The 22,684-nt window shown below is 48.1% G+C and overlaps 2 protein-coding genes across 3 annotated transcripts in view; one reads left to right on the forward strand and one right to left on the reverse strand.

The window, feature by feature from the left end:
• Positions 1 to 2,933, forward strand: part of LOC110153457 (C-myc promoter-binding protein-like) — an 83,953-nt gene extending 81,020 nt beyond the window's left edge. The window contains exons 33-36 of one of the 2 annotated variants that reach the window (XM_055154879.1): positions 615 to 777; positions 1,391 to 1,455; positions 1,568 to 1,698; positions 1,744 to 2,933. In XM_055154879.1, the coding sequence (XP_055010854.1) occupies positions 615 to 777; positions 1,391 to 1,455; positions 1,568 to 1,698; positions 1,744 to 1,749 (365 nt within the window). In that variant the 3' untranslated portion in view covers positions 1,750 to 2,933. Of the gene's footprint in view, positions 1 to 614; positions 778 to 1,390; positions 1,456 to 1,567 lie in introns of both variants that reach the window. The other variant, XM_055154878.1, reaches the window with a different exon arrangement.
• A 14,680-nt stretch (positions 2,934 to 17,613) lies between these two features.
• LOC129409181 (serine/arginine repetitive matrix protein 1) lies at positions 17,614 to 19,254 on the reverse strand. Its single transcript, XM_055154382.1, has 2 exons — positions 18,871 to 19,254; positions 17,614 to 18,823 (listed from the first exon to the last, which is right to left on the reverse strand). Exons 1-2 carry the CDS (start codon positions 19,252 to 19,254, stop codon positions 18,290 to 18,292), a joined length of 918 nt encoding a protein of 305 aa, XP_055010357.1. The 3' UTR covers positions 17,614 to 18,289.
• Between the last annotated feature and the right edge of the window lie 3,430 nt (positions 19,255 to 22,684).

Raw genomic sequence — 22,684 nt, forward strand, 5'->3', positions numbered from 1 at the left:
CGTCTCGTCTCTCTCGTCTCCTCTCGTCTCTCTCTCTCTCTCGTCTCGTCTCTCTCGTCTCCTCTCCTCTCGTCTCTCTCTCCTCTCGTCTCTCTCTCTCCTCTCGTCTCGTCTCTCTCGTCTCCTCTCGTCTCGTCTCTCTCTCTCCTCTCCTCTCTCTCTCTCGTCTCCTCTCGTCTCCTCTCGTCTCTCTCTCTCTCCTCTCTCTCTCTCCTCTCTCTCGTCTCCTCTCGTCTCGTCTCCTCTCGTCTCCTCTCGTCTCGTCTCCTCTCGTCTCTCTCTCTCTCCTCTCGTCTCCTCTCGTCTCTCTCTCCTCTCCTCTCGTCTCGTCTCTCTCTCCTCTCGTCTCGTCTCCTCTCCTCTCGTCTCGTCTCCTCTCCTCTCGTCTCCTCTCGTCTCCTCTCGTCTCCTCTCGTCTCGTCTCCTCTCGTCTCCTCTCGTCTCCTCTCGTCTCCTCTCGTCTCCTCTCGTCTCCTCTCCTCTCGTCTCCTCTCCTCTCCTCTCGTCTCCTCTCGTCTCCTCTCCTCTCGTCTCCTCTCGTCTCTCTCTCCTCTCCTCTCGTCTCCTCTCGTCTCGTGTCCTCTCGTGTCCTCCGGTCGTGCGGGTCGTTGTAGATCTGGGGTATCCGAGTCCTGGTCCGGTCCCGGAGCAGCAGAGATCCTTCAGTGAAGACGTCCTGCGAGGAATCATCCGGAACATCCAGAAGAACGACCTCAACAGACCCATAACCCAACTCCTGCACCTGCTCGGCCTCACGCTGGGAGTCCACAGGCAGAGGTGAACCAGAACCAGGACCCGGACCAGAACCAGGACCAGAACCCGGACCAGGACCAGAACCAGGACCAGAACCAGGACCAGGACCAGAACCAGGACCAGAACCAGGACCAGGACCAGAACCAGGACCAGACCCAGGACCGGACCCAGAACCAGGACCAGGACCAGACCCAGGACCAGGACCAGACCCAGAACCAGGACCAGGACCAGGACCAGACCCAACTGGACCCGACCGGACTGGGACTGAACAGGGACTGAACCGAGACTGAGCTGGGACTGAGACCGAGCAAGAACTGAGCCGGGACCGAACAGGGACTGAGCCAGGACCAGGCTCGGACTGGACCAGGACTGAGCCGGGACTGAGACCGGACTGGGACTGAGCCTCGACTGAGCCGGGACTGGACCAGACCGAGACCAAACCAGGACTGAACCGGGACTGGACTAAGACGGAACCGGAATCGAGCCGGGACCGGACTGGGACTGAGCCGGGACTGAAACTGAACAGGACTAAACCAGGACTGAACCAGGACTAAACCAGGACTAAACCAGGACTAAACCAGGACTAAACCAGGACTAAGACGGGCCTGGAGCAGGACTAAGTGTGTTTGTGTTTCAGGAGTGTGTACAGGGATCTGTTGTTCTTGTGTCTTGTGGCTCTGGGCAGAGAAAACATCGACATCGGTGAGTCCAAAAAAAAAAACCCAACAAAACCAAAAAAAAGCGTTTACTTGATCCATGTTTTCTTCTTTTCTTCTTTATCGTCGTCTTTCGTCTCTTTGCTGTTTTCTTGCAGACGCGTTCGATCGGGAGTACAGACTGGCCTTCGCCCGCCTGAGCCCCGCCTCCCTCAAACTCACCCAGCGCTGCGACAGAGCGCCCCCTGCTGGCGTGGTGGAGTGTCGCCGTCGCTTCGGGGAGCCGTACCTCTGACCGCCGCCGCCACCGCCGCGCCCTCGGACTCTCCCGTACCTCTGACCGCCGCCGCCACCGCCGCGCCCTCGGACTCTCCCGTACCTCTGACCGCCGCCGCCAGCGACACGACGACACCCCTCCCTTTGCTCTCTGTGCTAAGTTCCTCCCCCCTTCAGAGCGTCATCACCACAAACTCAGGACTAAACCAGGACTAAACCAGGACTGAACCAAGTCTAAACCAGGACTGAACCAAGTCTAAATCAGGACTAAACCAGGTCCAAACTAGGTCTAAACCAGGCCCAGAACCAGGACTGAACCAGGACTAAACCAGGACTAAACCAGGCCCAGAACCAGGTCTAAACCAGGTCTAAACCAGGACTAAACCAGGACTAAACCAGGGTCAGAACTAGGACTAAACCAGGACTAAACCTCTTTAAGTGTCTGCACCGTGAGACTGGAACGTTTATTTCTTGGTGTGTTTTTTTATTTTATTTTTGGTGGTAAAAGTTTAAATTTCAAGTCCAGGACGGCGGCCGCTTTTCCTCGGGGACTTTAGGTCAGATGCCCTTCCGCTCTCGTCGCACTGGCACAAGAATAAAGGAGGTTTTTGCGGAGCTCGACTTGCCGTGTTTTTGTCGTGTTTTTGTCGTGTTTTTGTCATGTTTTTTCTGGACGATCCAAACCTCCAAAAGTCCAACTAACAGACGAGATTTTGTTTTCTCTGGGACAGAATTGTTTAAACTGGACTGAAGATTCTGAGCCAGGTTCAACTTTTTCAAATGTTTCTACAAATTTGATCAAATGTCTGTAAATAAATCTGTAATAATCCAAAAAAAACATGTGTATTTATTCTGGACTAAACCGGGACTAGACCAGGACTAAACCAGGACTAAACAGAACTAAACCGGGTTGAAACCCGGACTAAACTGGGCCTAAACTGGGACTAAACAGGGCCTAAACAGGACTAAACCGGGACTAAACCGGAACTTAACCGGGACTAAACTAGGACTAAACCAGGGTCAGAACTAGGACTAAACCAGGACTAAACCAGGGTCAGAACCAGGACTAAACCAGGGTCAGAACTAGGACTAAACCAGGACTAAACCAGGGTCAGAACTAGGACTAAACCAGGACTAGACCGGGACTAGACCGGGACTAAACCGGGACTAAACTGGGACTAACGGGACTAAACAGGACTAAACTGGGACTAGACCAGGACTAAACTGGGACTAAACCAGGACTAAACAGAACTAAACCGGGTCGAAACCGGGACTAAACCAGGACTAAACCAGGCCCAGAACAAGGACTGATGTTTTAGTTTTATTGATATTTGTGTCCAAATGGTGGATGGGAACGTTGTCCCAGATTTGAAATGTCCTTCCTAAATAATAAAGTGTAATAATAATAAAGTACAATAATAATAATAATAATAATGTAATGTAAAGTGTTCGAGCTCTGCTGTTGGTTTAATCCTGGAACAGTTTGGCTTTAAAGGTGCATCGCTGTTGGAATCACTGGCGTGAAACGTCCAAAGAATAAACAGGATTTATTGATTCCAAAAATGTGCGCGCTGCTGTGAGCTGAGCCTGAGACTGGGCTCAAAGTCCAGCGCAGGTGAGTCCAAAAACCGAGTCTGAAGGAAACATCAACACAAACGAGAAAAACGGGCAAAAAATACAAGAAACAGAAAGTGGAGCCAACAGTTTGAAGCACGAAGGATAAAGTGTTGATGTGACGAGGCACGAGGGATAAAGTGTTGATGTGGTGAGGTGTGGAGGATAAAGTGTTGATGTGGTGAGATGTGGAGGATAAAGTGTTGATGTGGTGAGATGTGGAGGATAAAGTGTTGATGTGGTGAGGTGTGGAGGATAAAGTGTTGATGTGGTGAGATGTGGAGGATAAAGTGTTGATGTGGCGAGATGTGGAGGATAAAGTGTTTGGTGGAGGATAAAGTGTTGATGTGACGAGGTGCGGAGGATAAAGTGTTGATGTGACGAGATGTGGAGGATAAAGTGTTGATGTGGCGAGATGTGGAGGATAAAGTGTTTGGTGGAGGATAAAGTGTTGATGTGACGAGGCGTGGAGGATAAAGTGTTTGGTGGAGGATAAAGTGTTGATGTAACGAGGCACGAGGGATAAAGTGTTTGGTGGAGGATAATGTGTTGATGTGACGAGATGTGGAGGATAAAGTGTTGATGTGACGAGGTGTGGAGGATAAAGTGTTGATGTGACGAAGCGCAGAGGATAAAGTGTTGATGTGACGAAGCGCGGAGGATAAAGTGTTGATGTGGTGAGGTGTGGAGGATAAAGTGTTGATGTGGTGAGGTGTGGAGGATAAAGTGTTGATGTGACGAGGCGCAGAGGATAAAGTGTTGATGTGGTGAGGTGTGGAGGATAAAGTGTAGATGTGACGAGGCGCGGAGGATAAAGTGTTGATGTGACGAGGTGTGGAGGATAAAGTGTTGATGTAGTGAGATGTCGAGGATAAAGTGTTGATATGACGAGGCGCAGAGGATAAAGTGTTGATGTGACGAAGCGCGGAGGATAAAGTGTTGATGTGACGAGGTGTGGAGGATAAAGTGTTGATGTGGTGAGGTGTGGAGGATAAAGTGTTGATGTGGTGAGATGTGGAGGATAAAGTGTTGATGTGGTGAGATGTGGAGGATAAAGTGTTGATGTGGTGAGATGTGGAGGATAAAGTGTTGATGTGGTGAGATGTGGAGGATAAAGTGTTGATGTGACGAAGCGCAGAGGATAAAGTGTTGATGTGACGAGGCGCAGAGGATAAAGTGTTGATGTGACGAGGCGCAGAGGATAAAGTGTTGATGTGACGAAGCGCGGAGGATAAAGTGTTGATGTGGTGAGATGTGGAGGATAAAGTGTTGATGTGACGAAGCGCAGAGGATAAAGTGTTGATGTGACGAGGCGCAGAGGATAAAGTGTTGATGTGACGAGGCGCAGAGGATAAAGTGTTGATGTGACGAGGCGCAGAGGATAAAGTGTTGATGTGACGAAGCGCGGAGGATAAAGTGTTGATGTGGTGAGATGTGGAGGATAAAGTGTTGATGTGACGAGCGCAGAGGATAAAGTGTTGATGTGACGAGGCGCAGAGGATAAAGTGTTGATGTGACGAGGCGCGGAGGATAAAGTGTTGATGTGACGAGGCGCGGAGGATAAAGTGTTGATGTGACGAGGCGCGGAGGATAAAGTGTTGATGTGGTGAGGTGTGGAGGATAAAGTGTTGATGTGACGAGGTGTGGAGGATAAAGTGTTGATGTGACGAGGCGCGAGGATAAAGTGTTTGATGTGACGAGGATAAAGTGTTGATGTGACGAGGCGCGGAGGATAAAGTGTTGATGTGACGAGGCGTGGAGGATAAAGTGTTGATGTGACGAGGCGCGGAGGATAAAGTGTTGATGTGACGAGGTGTGGAGGATAAAGTGTTGATGTGGTGAGATGTCGAGGATAAAGTGTTGATGTGACGAGGCGCAGAGGATAAAGTGTTGGTGTGGTGAGGTGTGGAGGATAAAGTGTTGATGTGACGAGGTGTGGAGGATAAAGTGTTGATGTAACGAGGCACGAGGGATAAAGTGTTTGGTGGAGGATAATGTGTTGATGTGACGAGATGTGGAGGATAAAGTGTTGATGTGGTGAGGTGTGGAGGATAAAGTGTTGATGTGACGAGGTGTGGAGGATAAAGTGTTGATGTGGTGAGGTGTGGAGGATAAAGTGTTGATGTGACGAGGTGTGGAGGATAAAGTGTTGATGTGGTGAGGTGTGGAGGATAAAGTGTTGATGTGGTGAGGTGTGGAGGATAAAGTGTTGATGTGACGAGATGTGCGAGGATAAAGTGTTGATGTGACGAGGCGCAGAGGATAAAGTGTTGATGTGGTGAGGTGTGGAGGATAAAGTGTTGATGTGGCGAGATGTGGAGGATAAAGTGTTTGGTGGAGGATAAAGTGTTGATGTGACGAGGCGTGGAGGATAAAGTGTTGATGTGACCAGGCGCGAAGGATAAAGTGTTTGGTGGAGGATAAAGTGTTGATGTGACGAGATGTGGAGGATAAAGTGTTTGGTGGAGGATAAAGTGTTGATGTGAAGAGGCGCGGAGGATAAAGTGTTGATGTGACGAGATGTGGAGGATAAAGTGTTGATGTAACGAGGCACGAAGGATAAAGTGTTTGGTGGAGGATAATGTGTTGATGTGACGAGATGTGGAGGATAAAGTGTTGATGTGACGAGGTGTGGAGGATAAAGTGTTGATGTGACGAGGCGCAGAGGATAAAGTGTTGATGTGACGAGGCGCAGAGGATAAAGTGTTGATGTGACGAAGCGCGGAGGATAAAGTGTGGATGTGGTGAGGTGTGGAGGATAAAGTGTTGATGTGGTGAGGTGTGGAGGATAAAGTGTTGATGTGACGAAGCGCAGAGGATAAAGTGTTGATGTGGTGAGGTGTGGAGGATAAAGTGTTGATCTGGTGAGGTGTGGAGGATAAAGTGTTGATGTGGTGAGGTGTGGAGGATAAAGTGTTGATGTGTGAGCGGAGGAATAAAGTGTTGATGTGACGAGAGGTGTGGAGGATAAAGTGTTGATGTGTGTGAGGATGTGGAGGATAAAGTGTGATGTGGAGGATAAATGTGTGACGAGATGTGGAGGATAAAGTGTTGATGTGACGAGGCGCGGAGGATAAAGTGTTGATGTGGTGAGGTGTGGAGGATAAAGTGTTGATGTGGTGAGGTGTGGAGGATAAAGTGTTGATGTGGTGAGGTGTGGAGGATAAAGTGTTGATGTGACGAGGCGCAGAGGATAAAGTGTTGATGTGACGAAGCGCAGAGGATAAAGTGTTGATGTGGTGAGGTGTGGAGGATAAAGTGTTGATGTGACGAGGCGCGGAGGATAAAGTGTTGATGTGACGAGGTGTGGAGGATAAAGTGTTGATGTGGTGAGATGTCGAGGATAAAGTGTTGATGTGACGAGGCGTGGAGGATAAAGTGTTGATGTGACGAGGCGCGGAGGATAAAGTGTTGATGTGGTGATAAAGGTGTGGAGGATAAAGTGTTTGATGTGGTGAGGTGTGGAGGATAAAGTGTTGATGTGACAAGGGGCGGAGGATAAAGTGTTGATGTGGTGAGATGTGGAGGATAAAGTGTTGATGTGACGAGATGTGGAGGATAAAGTGTTGATGTGACGAGGTGTGGAGGATAAAGTGTTGATGTGACGAAGCGCAGAGGATAAAGTGTTGATGTGACGAGGCGCAGAGGATAAAGTGTTGATGTGACGAGGCGCAGAGGATAAAGTGTTGATGTGACGAAGCGCGGAGGATAAAGTGTGAAAGTGAGGATAAAGTGTTGATGTGGTGAGGTGTGGAGGATAAAGTGTTGATGTGAGAGATGTGGAGGATAAAGTGTTGATGTGACGAGGCGGGAGGATAAAGTGTTTGATGTGACGAGCGCGGAGGATAAAGTGTTGATGTGACGAGGTGTGGAGAGGAATAAAGTGTTGATGTGACGAGTGTGGAGGATAAAGTGTTGGATGTGACGAGGTGTGGAGGATAAAGTGTTGATGTGGTGAGGTGTGGAGGATAAAGTGTTGGTGTGACGAGTGTGAGGAAAAGTGTTGATGTGACGAGTGTGGAGGATGTGGGTGAGGTGTGGAGGATAAAGTGTTGATGTGGTGAGGTGTGGAGGATAAAGTGTTGATGTGGTGAGGTGTGGAGGATAAAGTTGTGTGGTGTGACGAGGTGTGGAGGATAAAGTGTTGATGTGACGAGGTGTGGAGGATAAAGTGTTGGTGTGACGAGGTGTGGAGGATAAAGTGTTGATGTGGTGAGGTGTGGAGGATAAAGTGTAGTGAGGTGTAAAGTGTTGTGGTGAGGTGTGGAGGATAAAGTGTTGGTGTGACGAGGTGTGGAGGATAAAGTGTTGGTGTGACGAGGTGTGGAGGATAAAGTGTTGATGTGACGAGGTGTGGAGAATAAAGTGTTGATGTGGTGAGGTGTGGAGGATAAAGTGTTGATGTGGTGAGGTGTGGAGGATAAAGTGTTGGTGTGGTGAGGTGTGGAGGATAAAGTGTTGGTGTGACGAGATGTGGAGGATAAAGTGTTGGTGTGACGAGGTGTGGAGGATAAAGTGTTGATGTGGTGAGGTGTGGAGGATAAAGTGTTGATCTGGTGAGGTGTGGAGGATAAAGTGTTGATCTGGTGAGGTGTGGAGGATAAAGTGTTGGTGTGGTGAGGTGTGGAGGATAAAGTGTTGGTGTGACGAGATGTGGAGGATAAAGTGTTGGTGTGACGAGGTGTGGAGGATAAAGTGTTGATGTGACTGTGGAGGATAAAGTGTGTGAGAGTGTGGAGGATAAATGATTGTGGTGAGGTGTGGAGGATAAAGTGTTGGTGATGTGGTGAGGTGTGGAGGATAAAGTGTTGATGTGGTGAGGTGTGGAGGATAAAGTGTTGATGTGTGAGGTGTGGGAGGATAAAGTGTTGATGTGGTGAGGTGTGGAGGATAAAGTGTTGGTGTGGTGAGGTGTGGAGGATAAAGTGTTGGTGTGACGAGTGTGTGGAGGATAAAGTGTTGGTGTGAGGTGTGGAGGATAAAGTGTTGGTGTGACGAGTGTGGAGGATAAAGTGTTGGTGTGACGAGATGTGGAGGATAAAGTGTTGGTGTGACGAGGTGTGGAGGATAAAGTGTTGATGTGGTGAGGTGTCGAGGATAAAGTGTGTGGTGAGGTGTGGAGGATAAAGTGTGGATGTGGTGAGGTGTGGAGGATAAAGTGTTGGTGTGGTGAGGTGTGGAGGATAAAGTGTTGATGTGGTGAGATGTCGAGGATAAAGTGTTGATGTGGTGAGGTGTGGAGGATAAAGTGTTGATGTGAAGAATGAGCTGCAGGTGAGCGGTGGGTGGAGCCAAAGTTGAGGGTGGTGCCATATTCTTCGCTCAGCTCCAGACACAAGACCCAGAGGAAAAACAGGAATCCTGACGCTCCCGTTCTACTGCTCCACTTTTATTTCACTGTATGGAGTTTTAAAGAGCAGAAAACGGTCCAAGACTGAGAGCTGAGACCAGGAAGCATCTCAACTCACGTGAGTCTCATCCACAGAGGTTTTTTCCCTTTACCGCTGAGTTTTGTCCAGTTTTCAATGAAATTATGACTTTTCAGGCGGCACCTGCCGCGAATAGTTCAAAATGCAACAGGAACAGACGAGAAAAGTGTTTATTCTGGTTTAGTCCTGGTTTAGTCCTGGTTTAGTCTTGGTTTAGACCTGGTTTAGATCTGGTTTAGTCCTGGTTTACATTATTACTTCCAAACTGTCTCCTTTTCCATTAAAAAGAATTCGTACACTTAAAGATTTTCTAATTAATATTATAAAAAAGTAGAATAAATGAGCTCTCATTTCCAGTCTCTCCTAAAGCCAAAGAAACTCACTTTAACATTTAAATGACATAAGTGCCCATTTTGTAACAGCGAAACAGAAACTGTAGAACATTTGTTCTTTTACTGTGGCTCTGTTAGAACATTTTGGGACTTGCTCCAAATGTGGATGTGGAACATGACACAGATTTACCTCCTGTCATAGTTCAGTAAATGTGCTTCTTTCATTAAATAAACTATGAAACAATTTAAATAGTAAATACCTTGATGAAAGTGACGTGAGTGTGTCTTGATGGGACCATTGGAAATCTCTTCGCGGTTTATGTTCTCTAGACATAATCCACTTTTTTTTTCCGATAATTCCCTTGTTTGATCCTGATGAGTCATTTCCAGAGGAACAGTGAAGAAACGATTCGTTTTATCTCTTTCAGAGCGTCTAGGACAGGAGTTTCAAACTCAAATGACCCGGGGGCCACATTAGATAAAGTCTGAGTGAGGCTGGGCCGCATTGAGTATCGATAAATAGCGGTTGCACGGGAAAAAAAGAGAGAAAGAACAACACGCAACACACTTTCTTAATCTTTAATAACAGTTCAGAACATGAAAATGTATTTAGAACTTAAGTTTAAACTAATACGTCTACTCTTCTTCTTTTACCTACTTCTTGCTGGTTGGAACCTGGCTACGCTTCATCTTGTACAGCTGAGAGATGTTTGACTTGCAGGAGGAAGCACATGAGATCCTGATGAGATTGAAGATGCTCATCAGTGACCCTTGACCTGTATTAGGTGCTTTCACACCAACAGTATTTGTTGCACCAAAAGGTCCATTCGAACCAGAAGTGGTTAGTTCGGTTCGTTTGCGTTGGTGTGAAAGCGTCAATCGGACTCGGACCCGAACCAACTCAAGTGGACCGAGACCTCAAAAAAGAGGTGGTCTCGGTTCGCCACACCGAATCCACACCAAATGACCAACTTTGGTGCGGTTCCTCTGGTGTGAACGCGAACCCGGGTCCAAACCATAGACAGCAGGTCCAAACGAACTATTCCAAATGCATCATGGGGGGGACACGCGTCTCCTTTGCCTGAAATGACGCTGTACGACTCCAGCGCAGTAACAGGTTGTTGTCCAGACGCAGCCGCAATTCAGTTTCAAATTATTTTACCAACAATGGCCAATACAGAGAATGTAACACACGAAGATCAGAGCAAGAACCAGTGTGTGAACGTGTGGCTCCAGAGTGAGTCAAAGTTGGGGGTGTGTCTGTCTGTTCAGGACCTGCACAGAGACGACCCGGTGTTCCCCGTGATCATGTAGGAACCAGCATTTGTTATTTTAGGCTTTAATTAACCAAATAATTTCATGGCAATAGGCAATTCGCCCATTCAATTGATTCACCTTTAAAAAATGTCCTGCTTTTAGCCTAGTGTGAGAAATACAGTCGGACTAGATCCAAACCAGAGTCCTGAAGATGCAGCTCCGGTTCTGTCCGGGCTCAGATGACGTGGAGCGGGGAGTGAAAAGCGCTTTTCCCGGGAAGAACCAAATGTGGACACCAACTAAACTGGATTCACGCTTCTGTCCGGATGCTTTGCACCACCTCGGAACCAGCCGCAGTTCTTGAGTGCGGAGGACCGGAGCAGCACAGACCTGTAGTCCACAGCGCATCCTCACTTTCCCCGCACGGAACACGAACACGGAACCAGCGCGCAGACGGCGGAACGTTCCCGCTCAGACCCAGTCATTGACCAAGGACCAGACCCCAGCCCCGTCCTGAGGAGCTGTCGGCTGCTGCTGTTACCTGAACTCTGGGCTGATGCGGTGAGTTTGTACAAAGTTCTACATGTTGCTGTTTTATGAGTTCATGGTGATGAGATGAGGACGGCTCCTGGTATTAACAGGGAACATCAGTTTTGGTTACTGGAGATATCGCTGTTCTACCGGGATACAGAGGCTCGTTAATCGGACCAGTTTTGGTTCGTTTGCCGGTGTGAAAGCACCACACTGGAGTGTATCTGCTTCTCGTATGTCAAACATGGACGGAAGACGCTTGTTTTTGCCTCGTACTTTTTGCTGACATGTCGCCAAGCCTCTGGACTAGATCAGTGCAGTTTTGTGGTGCTTGCATATTGATGGAACAGCTGTGTTTGCCGCTGAGTGCGCGTGGATTTCGGCGACGCACAGGTGGAGTTTGGTCATCGTGTTGCCAGCAAATTACGCACCGAGTGTTGAACAGGTAAACAGACTGTCAGTGTCTTTTTATTTCTTATTAGCCCCTCCAATAATGGTCCCACACTTATGAACAGGGGGATTGTGTCAGCGCCTCCTCTGCTCTGATACTGTGGTTGTGGGAGCGTCAAGTGAAGTGCACACGTGTACCACCATGTGAGGTTTGTTTTGGTTCTTCAGTGACGCCGTATGTGCACGTGTATGTGCACGTGTATGTGCACGTGTATGTGCACGTGTATGTGCACGTGTATGTGCACGTGTATGTGCACGTGTATGTGCACGTGTATGTGCACGTGTATGTGCACGTGTATGTGCACGTGTGTGCACGTGTATGTGCACGTGTATGTGCACGTGTATGTGCACGTGTACTCGTATTAACAGATCCACTTAGACTCGTTGCTTCACAGCTGCTGTAAATTGAGTTTTGGGATGTAAACTGCGTTAATAATCTATTGTTGTGAATCTGCACGGGCACCGATTGCAGGTTCATCTGTCAGTGCGGCCCGCGGTCGGGGGGTGGGATTGTGCGTACATCTACCACGGCCGCACTGACATTATTCTTTGGAATCAAGTGGAGGGCCGCAAAAAATCCTTCCGCGGGCCGCAGTTGGCCCCCGGGCTGCGAGTCTGAGACCCCTGGTCTAGAACAACCAAATACACAACAAAACCTGCCCATGTTTCTCCGATGCTGCTGAAGTCAATGACATATCGTGCCCGGTGTCATGGCGGAGTATTTACCGTTGCCATGGGGACACGTGACGGTGCAAAGTCTCTATTGTAACAGACTCAATTATTGTAATACCCTAAATATTATTACATGTGTAACATAGTTATTATGAGCGTTGTTAAATCCTGCTAAATTGTGAACTAGCGCCATCTCCTGGTGCACCTGCACTTACTAAACTCGACGAGGTCACGTGGCTGTGAAATTGTGTGGACAAAAATTAATTCACTCATGTGTAGCTGTTTTATTGCTCAGCTGACAGTTGTGTGTTGGACTGGACGTATTTTATGTTTGTTTGGCCATGATCTGCTGAAGTTTATTTACAGTATATTTGAATTGACTGTGTTTTTCTTAGTTTTGCTAGAGGATAATAAATGTCTGTTTTCTACAGATGTGTGATAGAGTGGGACACTCTGGTGTTTGCTGATCTGATAGGAATTTGCGAGAGGGGCTCCGGTCAGAGAGTGGGCACGGAGAGGGCTGCTACACCAATGATCTTTATTGCAGATTTGTAGTTACAGGTTCATGTTGGCAAGGCAAGGTTATGGGCACGTGATTGGATTTGGATGGAGGTGTGTGTGTGTGTGTGTGTGTGTGTGTGTGTGTGTGTGTGGCTGAAACAAGAACAAAGGATAAAGAAAACAATATTAGAATTATGATATATAAAACGTATACATAAATAACTTACATTAATAACAAATAATATATGAACTATCTATAACAAACAAACACAGGGAATACTGAAATGGTCCAGCGGTCTTTGGCGCCCTCTATAGGATTAATAGCGCCACTGCACTGCTGCAGCCGCCGCGTGCTTACTACGGCTTAATTGGTGTCGGGTTACACTCGGCTATAATAGCGAAGATACGACGGACACCCGACAGACCTTGCAAACCTTACGGAACGGCGAACTACACAGATGTACTATACATATATAACACTAAAACACAGGAAACACTTGGCACAGCAATGATATAATAACATCACACAACTACTCACTTGAACGCACACAGAAAACACCACACAGGGAAAAAACAACCAGTGCTGCGGTGAAACTCAAGGGAAAAAACAAACGGGAAGTGACATCATTAGTGACGTCAACAACGGACATTACAAAATAAAATAATCGTATACATTTAAAGACTTTCCGACAAGGCCGCCCCCAAATTTAGCAATAAATTTGAAGAATAAAGGAAAGTCTGACTCAGCTGGAGTTCTCTTCATCTTCCCAGGCCGGCAGCCGCACCAGGCGCGCTACTGGACGCAGATAAGTCTGTCCTTTAATTGTCACTTCAGCTGCCCTGACTCGGCCATCCGAGCCTGAACAGGTCTTCACCACACGGCCTATGGGCCACTGAGCCCTTGGTAGCTGTGACTCAACCACCATCACCACTTGACCAATGGTGAGATTGTCAGTATCCTTGTGCCATTTGGACCGCTTCTGAAGGTCGGGAAGATGTCGTTGGATGAAGTTGGTCCAGAAGTGGTCTGCCAGAATCTGACTATGACGCCATCTTCTCTTGCTGAGGAGATCACTGGATGCATAGATGGCCTGTGGGAGTGATGCGTCACGAAGTCCCATAAGAAGGAGGTTCGGTGTGACCGGGTCTGGGTCAGCAGCATCCGAGGAGATGTATCCCAACGGCTTGGCGTTGAGTAATCCTTCCACTTCGATTAACACAGTCTGCAGCACAGGTTCTGCCACAGTCTGGTCTCGGAGCACCACTTGGAGAGCTGCCTTGATGGACTTAATCTCTCTTTCCCATGTCCCCCCAAAATGAGGACAACCAGGAGGGTTGAAGCGGAATTCAATCTTCTGTCCTGCCAGCTGTTCTTGGAGAGGTGCTTCCAGAGCAGCAAAGCTGGCCTGCAGTTCAGCAGCTCCGCCTCTGAAGTTGGTTCCTCTGTCAGCCAGGATCTCGAATGGCTTGCCACGGCGGGCGATGAATCGGCGGAGGGCCATCAGGAAAGCATCAGTGTCTATGCTTTCAAGGAGATCAAGGTGCACACAGCTGGTCGTCATGCACTTAAAAATCAGCCCCCACCTCTTCTCTGTCCATCGGCCCACCTTGACATTGTACGGGCCAAAGCAGTCGACTCCAGTGGACCAGAAAGGGGGCTTGTACAGACGGAGTCTAGCGGGGGGAAGATCTGCCATCTGAGGGACCACTGGAGTAGCACGCCACTTCTGACATTCAACACAGCTGTGCTGATGGCGTTTGATAGACTCTCGTCCTCGCAGGATCCAGTATCTCCTCCTGAGCTCCGCAAAGACTCGTTCAGGACCAGGATGAAGGAGGTCGCTATCATACTTCTTAATGAGCAACTTGGTGACATAGTGCTTAGGATCAAGGATGAGAGGGTGAATAGAGTCTGGGTCGAGGTCTTCTGCTCTACGGAGTCTGCCTCCCACTCTCACCAGACCAACAGCTGCATCATACTCTGGAGCAAGCATGACCAAGCAATTCTGTCTAGAGATCGGCTTACTAGCGGCAAGAGTGTCCACCTCCTCAGGGAAACTGTCTCTTTGGGACTGTTGGAGAAGGTGTAGTTCTGCTGCCAGAACGTCACCTGCTGTCATCGCAGGACTGCTGCTATCGGAGGCCGCCCCGTGAAGGCTCTCATGAGTGGCTTTGATGAGACTGTCCCAGTTGTCAGGGATGGGCGTGGGCGGAGGGCAGGTAGTAGTTCCACAGAACACTGGTTTCCTCAGTTCTTCCTCTTCTTCTTGGGCTTCTTCTACATGAAACACTGGCCAGGAGTCTGGATGTTGCCGGAGAAAATGAGGGCCTTGACTCCATCGGTTGGGCTGGCAAAGTTCATGCAGTGATCTACCGCGGGTGAGGTCATCAGCAGGGTTGTCAGTTGTGTTGACATATTGCCAGTTGCAGCCTTCAGTGAGCTCTTGAATTTCTGCAATTCTGGTGCCCACGAAGACCTTGTACCTGCATGAGTCTGATTTCAACCATGTCAGAACTGTGGTTGAGTCAGTCCAAAGTGTGATCTGCTGGGGAGAGAGTGACAGTTCTGTCATGGTAATCTTGGCTAACTGTGCTCCGGCAAGGGCTGACTCGTGACCGAGCCATCACAAATGCCGCATGGACACAGCCGTGTTGGTCTTGAGTGCAAAGGTACTCGACAGCACCGTAGGCTCTTTCAGAGGCATCACAGAAAACATGTGCTTCTCGTTTTGGTGTGTCTGAGTCGGCAGCCGGTGGAATATAGCATCTGGGGATCTCCACTTGTGAGAGATGGACTAGTTCACTCTCCCATTGTAACCAAAGGTCCAACAGAGCTTCTGGTTGGATAGGGTCATCCCAGCCAACTCCCACTTTCCACAGGTCTTGAATGATAATCTTAGCCCGGGTGGTGAATGGGATAAGATAATCGAGTGGATCATACTGTGTTGCCATAACCCTGTAGACATTCCTCAGAGTTGGCTGTGGATACTCAACTGGACGGTAGCGGTAACCAAGGTGATCTGTGAGGCAGTTCCAGCGGAGGCCCAAGGCTGCCTCTTCTGGGTCTTGTCTGTGTTGAGAGAGCCACAGTTCAGTGCTGGTTGCTTTAGCTTCCACTGGGAGATGTTCCACAACTGAGGGAATGTTGCTGGCCCACTGCCTTATGTCGAAGCCACCAGTTGAAAGCAGCATGCGCATGCCATCGATGATGGTCTTAGCTTTATCAGCACTGGCAAGGCTGGTCAAACAGCTGTCAACATAGAAGGCCGTCTCCACCAGATGCAAGATGTCCTCATGATCTTTACTGTTGTCCTTCACATGCCTTTGGAGGGCATACGTGGCACAGCAGGGACTACACGTTGTGCCAAACGGTAGAACTTGCCACTCGTACACTGTAGGCTCTTCCTCCCTCTGCATGTCTCTCCATAGGAAACGGAGAAGGGGCTTGTCTTCTGGTAGCAGGCGTACCTGGTGAAACATCCCTTTAATGTCACCGCTTATAGCCACACTGTGTTCTCTGAAGCGGAGAAGTACACCAAGTAAGGAAGGGCTTAAGGTCGGACCGGGTAGGAGCTGGCTGTTCAGGCTCTGTCCGTTGTGCTGATAGGAACAGTTGTAGACAATCCTAGCCTTGCCATTGTGATGGACAACATGGTGGGGCAGATACCAGGACTCAGTAGAGCTGTCTACTGTGTCAGCAGGCAGGGGGATGGCATAGCCGGACTGTTCTAGTTTCTGTATTTCCTGACAGTAAGTGTCTGCCAGGGCAGGATCTTTAGCCAAGCGGTGCTCTGTGCTCCGCAGCTGTGGGAGCAGAGTGTTCTTTCGGTACCCAAAGACTGGGGCTTGCTTTGCGTCTGAGCAGTGGTGTGGCATATCTTAACACTCCATCTACTTCCATTTTAACAGTTCGTTGCTCTAACAGTTCTAGGGCCTGCTGGTCTTCTTTAGAGCGGGTGGCAGTCTTGGTGTTGGCAAAGGGCAGAATGTCTACTTGCCACAGACGTTCAACATGTCGCTGCAGTTCAGAGGTGGGAGACATAGTGAAGTAGCAGTGTGGGATGTCAGCAGGCTGAGGGCTCAGGTTGGCTGGGCCCTGGAGCGCCCACCCTAGAGCAGTGTACACGGCTAAGGGACTCCCAGGAGGACCTGCTCGAACTGGTTGCTTAGGAATGAGAAGATGTGGGAGATCAGAACCAATGAGGAGTATGGGTTGAACCTTGTCAACTAGTGGCAGTGGAAGTTTCTGCAGGTGGGAATACTTGCGTTGGAGTTACTTGACAGGGTAAGTGTGTTCAGACAGGCTCAGCTCATCAGCAGTGAAGGCATGATGGATGGTGTACCTTGACTTGGGAGAATGAGCTGGGGAGATGTCAAAGGAGACAGCAGCTCCCTGAAGGTGGATCACCTCCTGGCAAACGGTGCATAGAGGAAGGCTCTCAGGCTCTGTGGTTAAGTGGAGGTGTCTGACTGCAGAGGGAAGGATGAGGGTTCTCTCAAATCCATCGTCAAGGATGGCAAAACCTTCAAGGGAATGCTCTGCCTTGTAGAGGCGTACCTTCACCAGCTTGAGCATGACTCTTTGTGGACGACTAGGGCGGTCAACATAGACGATATCTGGAGTTGTTCCTACCATGAGCACCTTCTTGGGTTCAGGTTGACTCACATCATGGAGAATGGTGAGGTGTAACTGCTTGCAGGTGTTACATAGCTTCTTCAGAGTGCATGTCTCAGGTGTGTGGTTCCTGCCACATCTCCAACAACCTCAATCTTTAATCCAAGCAGCAACTTCTGCAGTGGAGAGTGACTTGAACTTGGGGCACAGGCTGAGGTAATGCTCTCTGGTGTCACAGTATGGGCAGTAAGGCTTGACAGTAGGTCTGGCTTTGGGAGACTTACTGTGGGGTGGAGCTGGAGGAGTCACCCCGACTTGAACCTCTGTGCTGTAATACACGTTGAAGGGATGGCTCTGAGCTTTCTTCTGGCTCTTCACCGGCTTTGGCGGATCCTGGAACATGAGAGCCGCTCGGGAGGAGATTCGCTTAGCCTGTGACTTCAACTGCAGCCAGGTAGAAAAATCAGGCAGAGTGTAAGTTTTATCAGTGCCCGTTGTGAGGATGCCGTGGCTAATGCTGTACTCCACGAAACCATCTCTGTAGTTAGCAGGTAGCTTGCTGAGCAGCCTGTCGACATGAGATCCACATCTCAGCTCATAACCATTTTCTCCCTCTAGAGATCGAAGCATGCCCACTAAAGCCTGTACTGACAGGGCAAAGTTGTCAAAGGCTTCTGGGTCTCCAGCTCGGATGGGTGGTGAGTTCAAGATGGCGCTTAGCTCACTCTGCACAAGCTGGTGTGGCTGTCCATATTTATCTTGAAGCGCCTGGAGAGCGGATGTGTACGGCCTGGGGTCGTGCATGTAGGCTTGGGCTAGTTTGTAGGCGCTGGGCAGCTTCAAATAATCAAGGAGGACTTGGTATTTGAATTGTTCAGTGAGATGGGCATGGGCATTGAGTAAATTGTCAAGAGCCATCTTGAGTAGGGCAAAGTCTGATTCTTTCCCAGAAGTGAAATGGGGTAAGGCTGGCCGAGGAAGTCCATAGGACGTGGCAACTAATAACTCCAGCAAGTCTGTGCCAGGTGCTGCTCTGAGGCCTGGAGGAGGACCTGTCACCTGGGGAGGGATAGATGGCAGGGCAGGATAAGGCAGCGTGTTCACAGCCTGTGGCATTGGCTGGGATGGAGGAGAAGGCACATGCTGGACTTGGGCGTGGCTGCGGATCATCTGTGCTTGGTTGAATGGAGCAGTATATGGCAATTAGGAAGGTGATGCAGCATGCTGTATGAGGGCACCCACCGTGTGGCTATGACGTGGTAGTGGACTAGGGTTGGCGACTGGAACAACAGGAGGGATGGTGATGGCAGAAACACGGTCTTGTATAGCAGCAGCTAGGATTGGTGAGGGACTAGTAGAGACAGGAGGCTTGACTGTATATATATTGACTGGAGGAGGAGCTTGGGTGACAGGAGTAGAGTGGAGCATATCAGGGGGACCCTGTGAGCGTGGTGGTAATGGCTGGGCTGTGGATGGGAGCCTCAGGTTGTACTCACTTACACTGAGGGGCCTGGAGTGGGGTGGACTCTTTGTCTCCTCTTCTTTCAGGAAGGAAGTGATAAGAGCAGCTTTCTCTACTTCCATCTCTTTCTCCTTCAGTCTGCGTTGCAGTATTTGCTGTCTGGTGATAGCCTCTTTGGTCTTATACGCAATCTCCGCTTTCTCCTCTAGTCGACGTCTCTGCTGCTCTTGCTCTCTGAGAAGCTCTTCTTTCTCATGCAAGGCCTCTCGTGCTTGCTGGTCTAGTATAGGCACTGCTCATCCACCAGTGTCTGCTCCATGACTTGCCTCTGTGCCTCTGCTAGCTCCATGCGCTTCATCCTCTCCTCCAACATGGCATTCTGCAGCTCTGACAGCGTCTTAGTAAGAGATCTCTGGGATAGTGAACGAGCACTGGCTTGGGATCTGGCTGTACTGTGGTGAGAAGCTACTGAGCCTCGGCGTGACTGTATTCTCACAGGCAGTTGTGGCGAAGGTGATCTAAGCACAGTGAGCTCTGGGGCTGCTGCTCCATCCTCAGCTGTAGGTACTGGTGCAGGCTGGGTAGATGGATCTGTAACTGTGGGATGATATCCAACTGCAAAGTCATCCAGGTGTGAGGGTAGCCGTCTCTCCCGCTGGGGTCTAGGATGCACTGCTGGGTCTGTAGGCAGTTGTTGTGACTCCATGTTCTCTGCAAATCTCTATCCCATCCGGCTCGAAGGACCATGTGATAGAGTGGGACACTCTGGTGTTTGCTGATCTGATAGGAATTTGCGAGAGGGGCTCCGGTCAGAGAGTGGGCACGGAGAGGGCTGCTACACCAATGATCTTTATTGCAGATTTGTAGTTACAGGTTCATGTTGGCAAGGCAAGGTTATGGGCACGTGATTGGATTTGGATGGAGGTGTGTGTGTGTGTGTGTGTGTGTGGCTGAAACAAGAACAAAGGATAAAGAAAACAATATTAGAATTATGATATATAAAACGTATACATAAATAACTTACATTAATAACAAATAATATATGAACTATCTATAACAAACAAACACAGGGAATACTGAAATGGTCCAGCGGTCTTTGGCGCCCTCTATAGGATTAATAGCGCCACTGCACTGCTGCAGCCGCCGCGTGCTTACTACGGCTTAATTGGTGTCGGGTTACACTCGGCTATAATAGCGAAGATACGACGGACACCCGACAGACCTTGCAAACCTTACGGAACGGCGAACTACACAGATGTACTATACATATATAACACTAAAACACAGGAAACACTTGGCACAGCAATGATATAATAACATCACACAACTACTCACTTGAACGCACACAGAAAACACCACACAGGGAAAAAACAACCAGTGCTGCGGTGAAACTCAAGGGAAAAAACAAACGGGAAGTGACATCATTAGTGACGTCAACAACGGACATTACAAAATAAAATAATCGTATACATTTAAAGACTTTCCGACAAGATGAAACACATAATGAATGTTCACTACAAATCAATTCACAACAACTGTTTTCTATATTCTGTGCAGGTACGTAAGGTACAAATGTTTCATGTTAATGTACATCTGGTTATATTCTAAGTGCGTTGCACATTACAGATAATAAAATTAATAAAAATGTGACAGACAGGCAAATTACATTGAAGGTACAGATATAAATTGCCCGTTGGAAAAAAAAAATGCACACAACTGTCAGCTGAGCAATAAAACAGCTACACATGAGTGAATTAATTTTTGTCCACACAATTTCACAGCCACGTGACCTCATCGAGTTTAGTAAGTGCAGGTGCGGCGGGCACCAGGAGATGGCGCTAGTTCACAATTTAGCAGGATTTAACAACGCTCATAATAACTATGTTACACTAGCGTTAGCCTAGCCGCTCCCGTTCATTTCAATAGGAGCTGTTAGCCTGCTAATTTAACTACAGTTTATGTCTTTTTCTTCCAAATACGTCTTTGATTTGCAATGACACCAAAAGCCAAAAGTCCAAACCTTATTCCCGTGGGAGTAAACTTGTGTTAAAGATGTTTATTGTGTTTTTAAGTGATCTTATTAATGAATGTTGTTCTCATTGAAACTCACGGTGCTAACTAGCATGCTAACGTGACACTAGCATCAGGATCCGCAGCGGATCCGCTTTCGCTCCGCGCGCGGTCCGCTGCGGATCCGCTGCGGATCCGTTCCGTATTCCCTTTCTGACTGTTGCTAATCCTAACCCTTGGATGAGCTGCTGTTACAGAGAGAATCTGCGGTTAAATCATCTTAGACCCGCACTGTGAACGCACTTTTAACACATCACTTGTTAGATTTGTTCTGTTAATGCGCAGATCCGCGGCTAAACCGGTTCAGATTCGCTGCGTGGACGCGTCACTGACTCATGAGCCGTTATCAGAACCTGAGAGGAAAGAAACAACATCCACCTGTTGTCCGCGGATTTAACTGTAAGTAATAGTTTAAAAGTTAATTGTATTAGTCATCATTAATGTACATAACGTGAACGTTAGATTGTGGTGTGTGTACATCTGTGACTGTGTGTGTTTTATCAGTTTTGACGAGTGCAGTAGTAATAAAGTTCTCGACAGGAGCAGCTGACGTGATGAAGACGATGTGAGGTCAGGAGTCTGGACAACTCCATCTCTTGAGGTAGATCCCAGTCTAAATACTATTTTTATATAACGCTACTTATATTCTTGTATATTTTTACGATCACAGAGTTGTAATTCTGCTCCGTGATCATTGGTCGTGTCTAACGGGCTCGGTTCTGGCTGGACGCCGCTCTCGGTGCTCTGCCTTCGGCTGTGGAGCGACGGTGACACCGGTGTCTGATCGGGTTGTTTAACCACAGATCATTATTATTTGTGTAGACTAAAGTGTTGACTGTTGAGTTGAGACTAAAGTGCAGTCATGTCAGTGCATTAATACAATAATTTAATGTAATAAAAAGCACAACCTTTAACAAAAGCTAACATTAGATAATCAACCAAAACTTATGTTGTTTTTCCCCAGATGACATCAGGAGTCCCTGTCCTTCTGCTGAGTGTCTCCATCAGGAGCCCTTCACACTGATCAGAGGTCAGTACTTTTAATGATTTCTGTGACAGTGAGGATTTAGTTTAGAGTCAGATCTGACTTTGTCTCTAACTTTCTGTTATGGGACTTGAGACGGGGCTTCAGGCTTTCGGTGACATGTTGACATGAACACTAATGTGTCACATCTAAATGACACCGATATTGACCATGAACACCATCATAAATTGATTATTATATTTTAAATGTTGTGGTAAAAGTAAATGTAGTAGAGTATTGTACATTAACAGCAGTGAAATACGGAGGCGCGGCTGATCCGCTGCGTATCTGCGCGGCGGATCAGTTGCGGATCCGTGGCGATGTGCAAGTGAACTCCGTTGCGGATCCGTTCTGCCGATAATTTTTGCTATGTGGGACACCTTATGTGAACACTTTAGAAATGTTTTGTACTGTTTACTCATCGGCTGCTGCTTAGTTACATCAACAATGATGCACTTTATTGAATCAAATTCAATTATATGACAAATATTATTTATGTATTATAATTAGGGCTGTGCAAAAATATTGAAATATTGATATATCGTATCGATATCGTGGTCTGCTGTATCGATATATTACCAAGAGTTTTTTTTTTTTTGGTTTATTTTACTACATTATTTTGTTACAGAGCTACACACCGCAAAAAAACAAAATCGAGTCAAGTTCAGACGACTTGGATTAAGAAAGTTTGATCATGATTTGAGTACATTTCATTTGACAAGTAAAATAATCTGCCAGTGCCAATCTTAAAATATGAAAATACATCTGCTGCACTTAAATAAGAAACAGAATCGAGTGTTGCTTGAATGAATAAAAACACTTCTTCCTTTGGCAGATCATTTTACTTGTCAAGTTGAATCGACTCATCCATCCATGTTCTTCCTCTGATCCGGGGCTGGGTCTCGGGGGCCTCAGTCTAAGCGGAGTCCTCCAGGGACCCCGAGACGTTCCCAGGCCAGTCCAGAGACATAGTCCCTCCAGTGTGTCCTGGGTTTTCCCCGGGGCCTCCTCCCGGTGGGACGTGCCCGGAACAATCGACTCA

This window comes from Boleophthalmus pectinirostris, unplaced genomic scaffold (genome assembly GCF_026225935.1).
Source record: "Boleophthalmus pectinirostris isolate CB_2022bp ecotype Guang Dong unplaced genomic scaffold, ASM2622593v1 HiC_scaffold_19, whole genome shotgun sequence".
Classification (NCBI taxonomy): domain Eukaryota; kingdom Metazoa; phylum Chordata; class Actinopteri; order Gobiiformes; family Gobiidae; genus Boleophthalmus; species Boleophthalmus pectinirostris.

What these genes read in the sequence shown, in the direction of transcription:
- LOC129409181 (XM_055154382.1), bottom strand. Translation starts at nt 19,254, where the DNA reads ATGGAGTCACAACAACTGCCTACAGACCCAGCAGTGCATCCTAGACCC. An exon ending in TAGCAGAGGCACAGAGGCAA is followed by an intron (nt 18,824 to 18,870) that starts GTCATGGAGCAG and finishes ATACTAGACCAG; the next exon opens with CAAGCACGAGAGGCCTTGCA.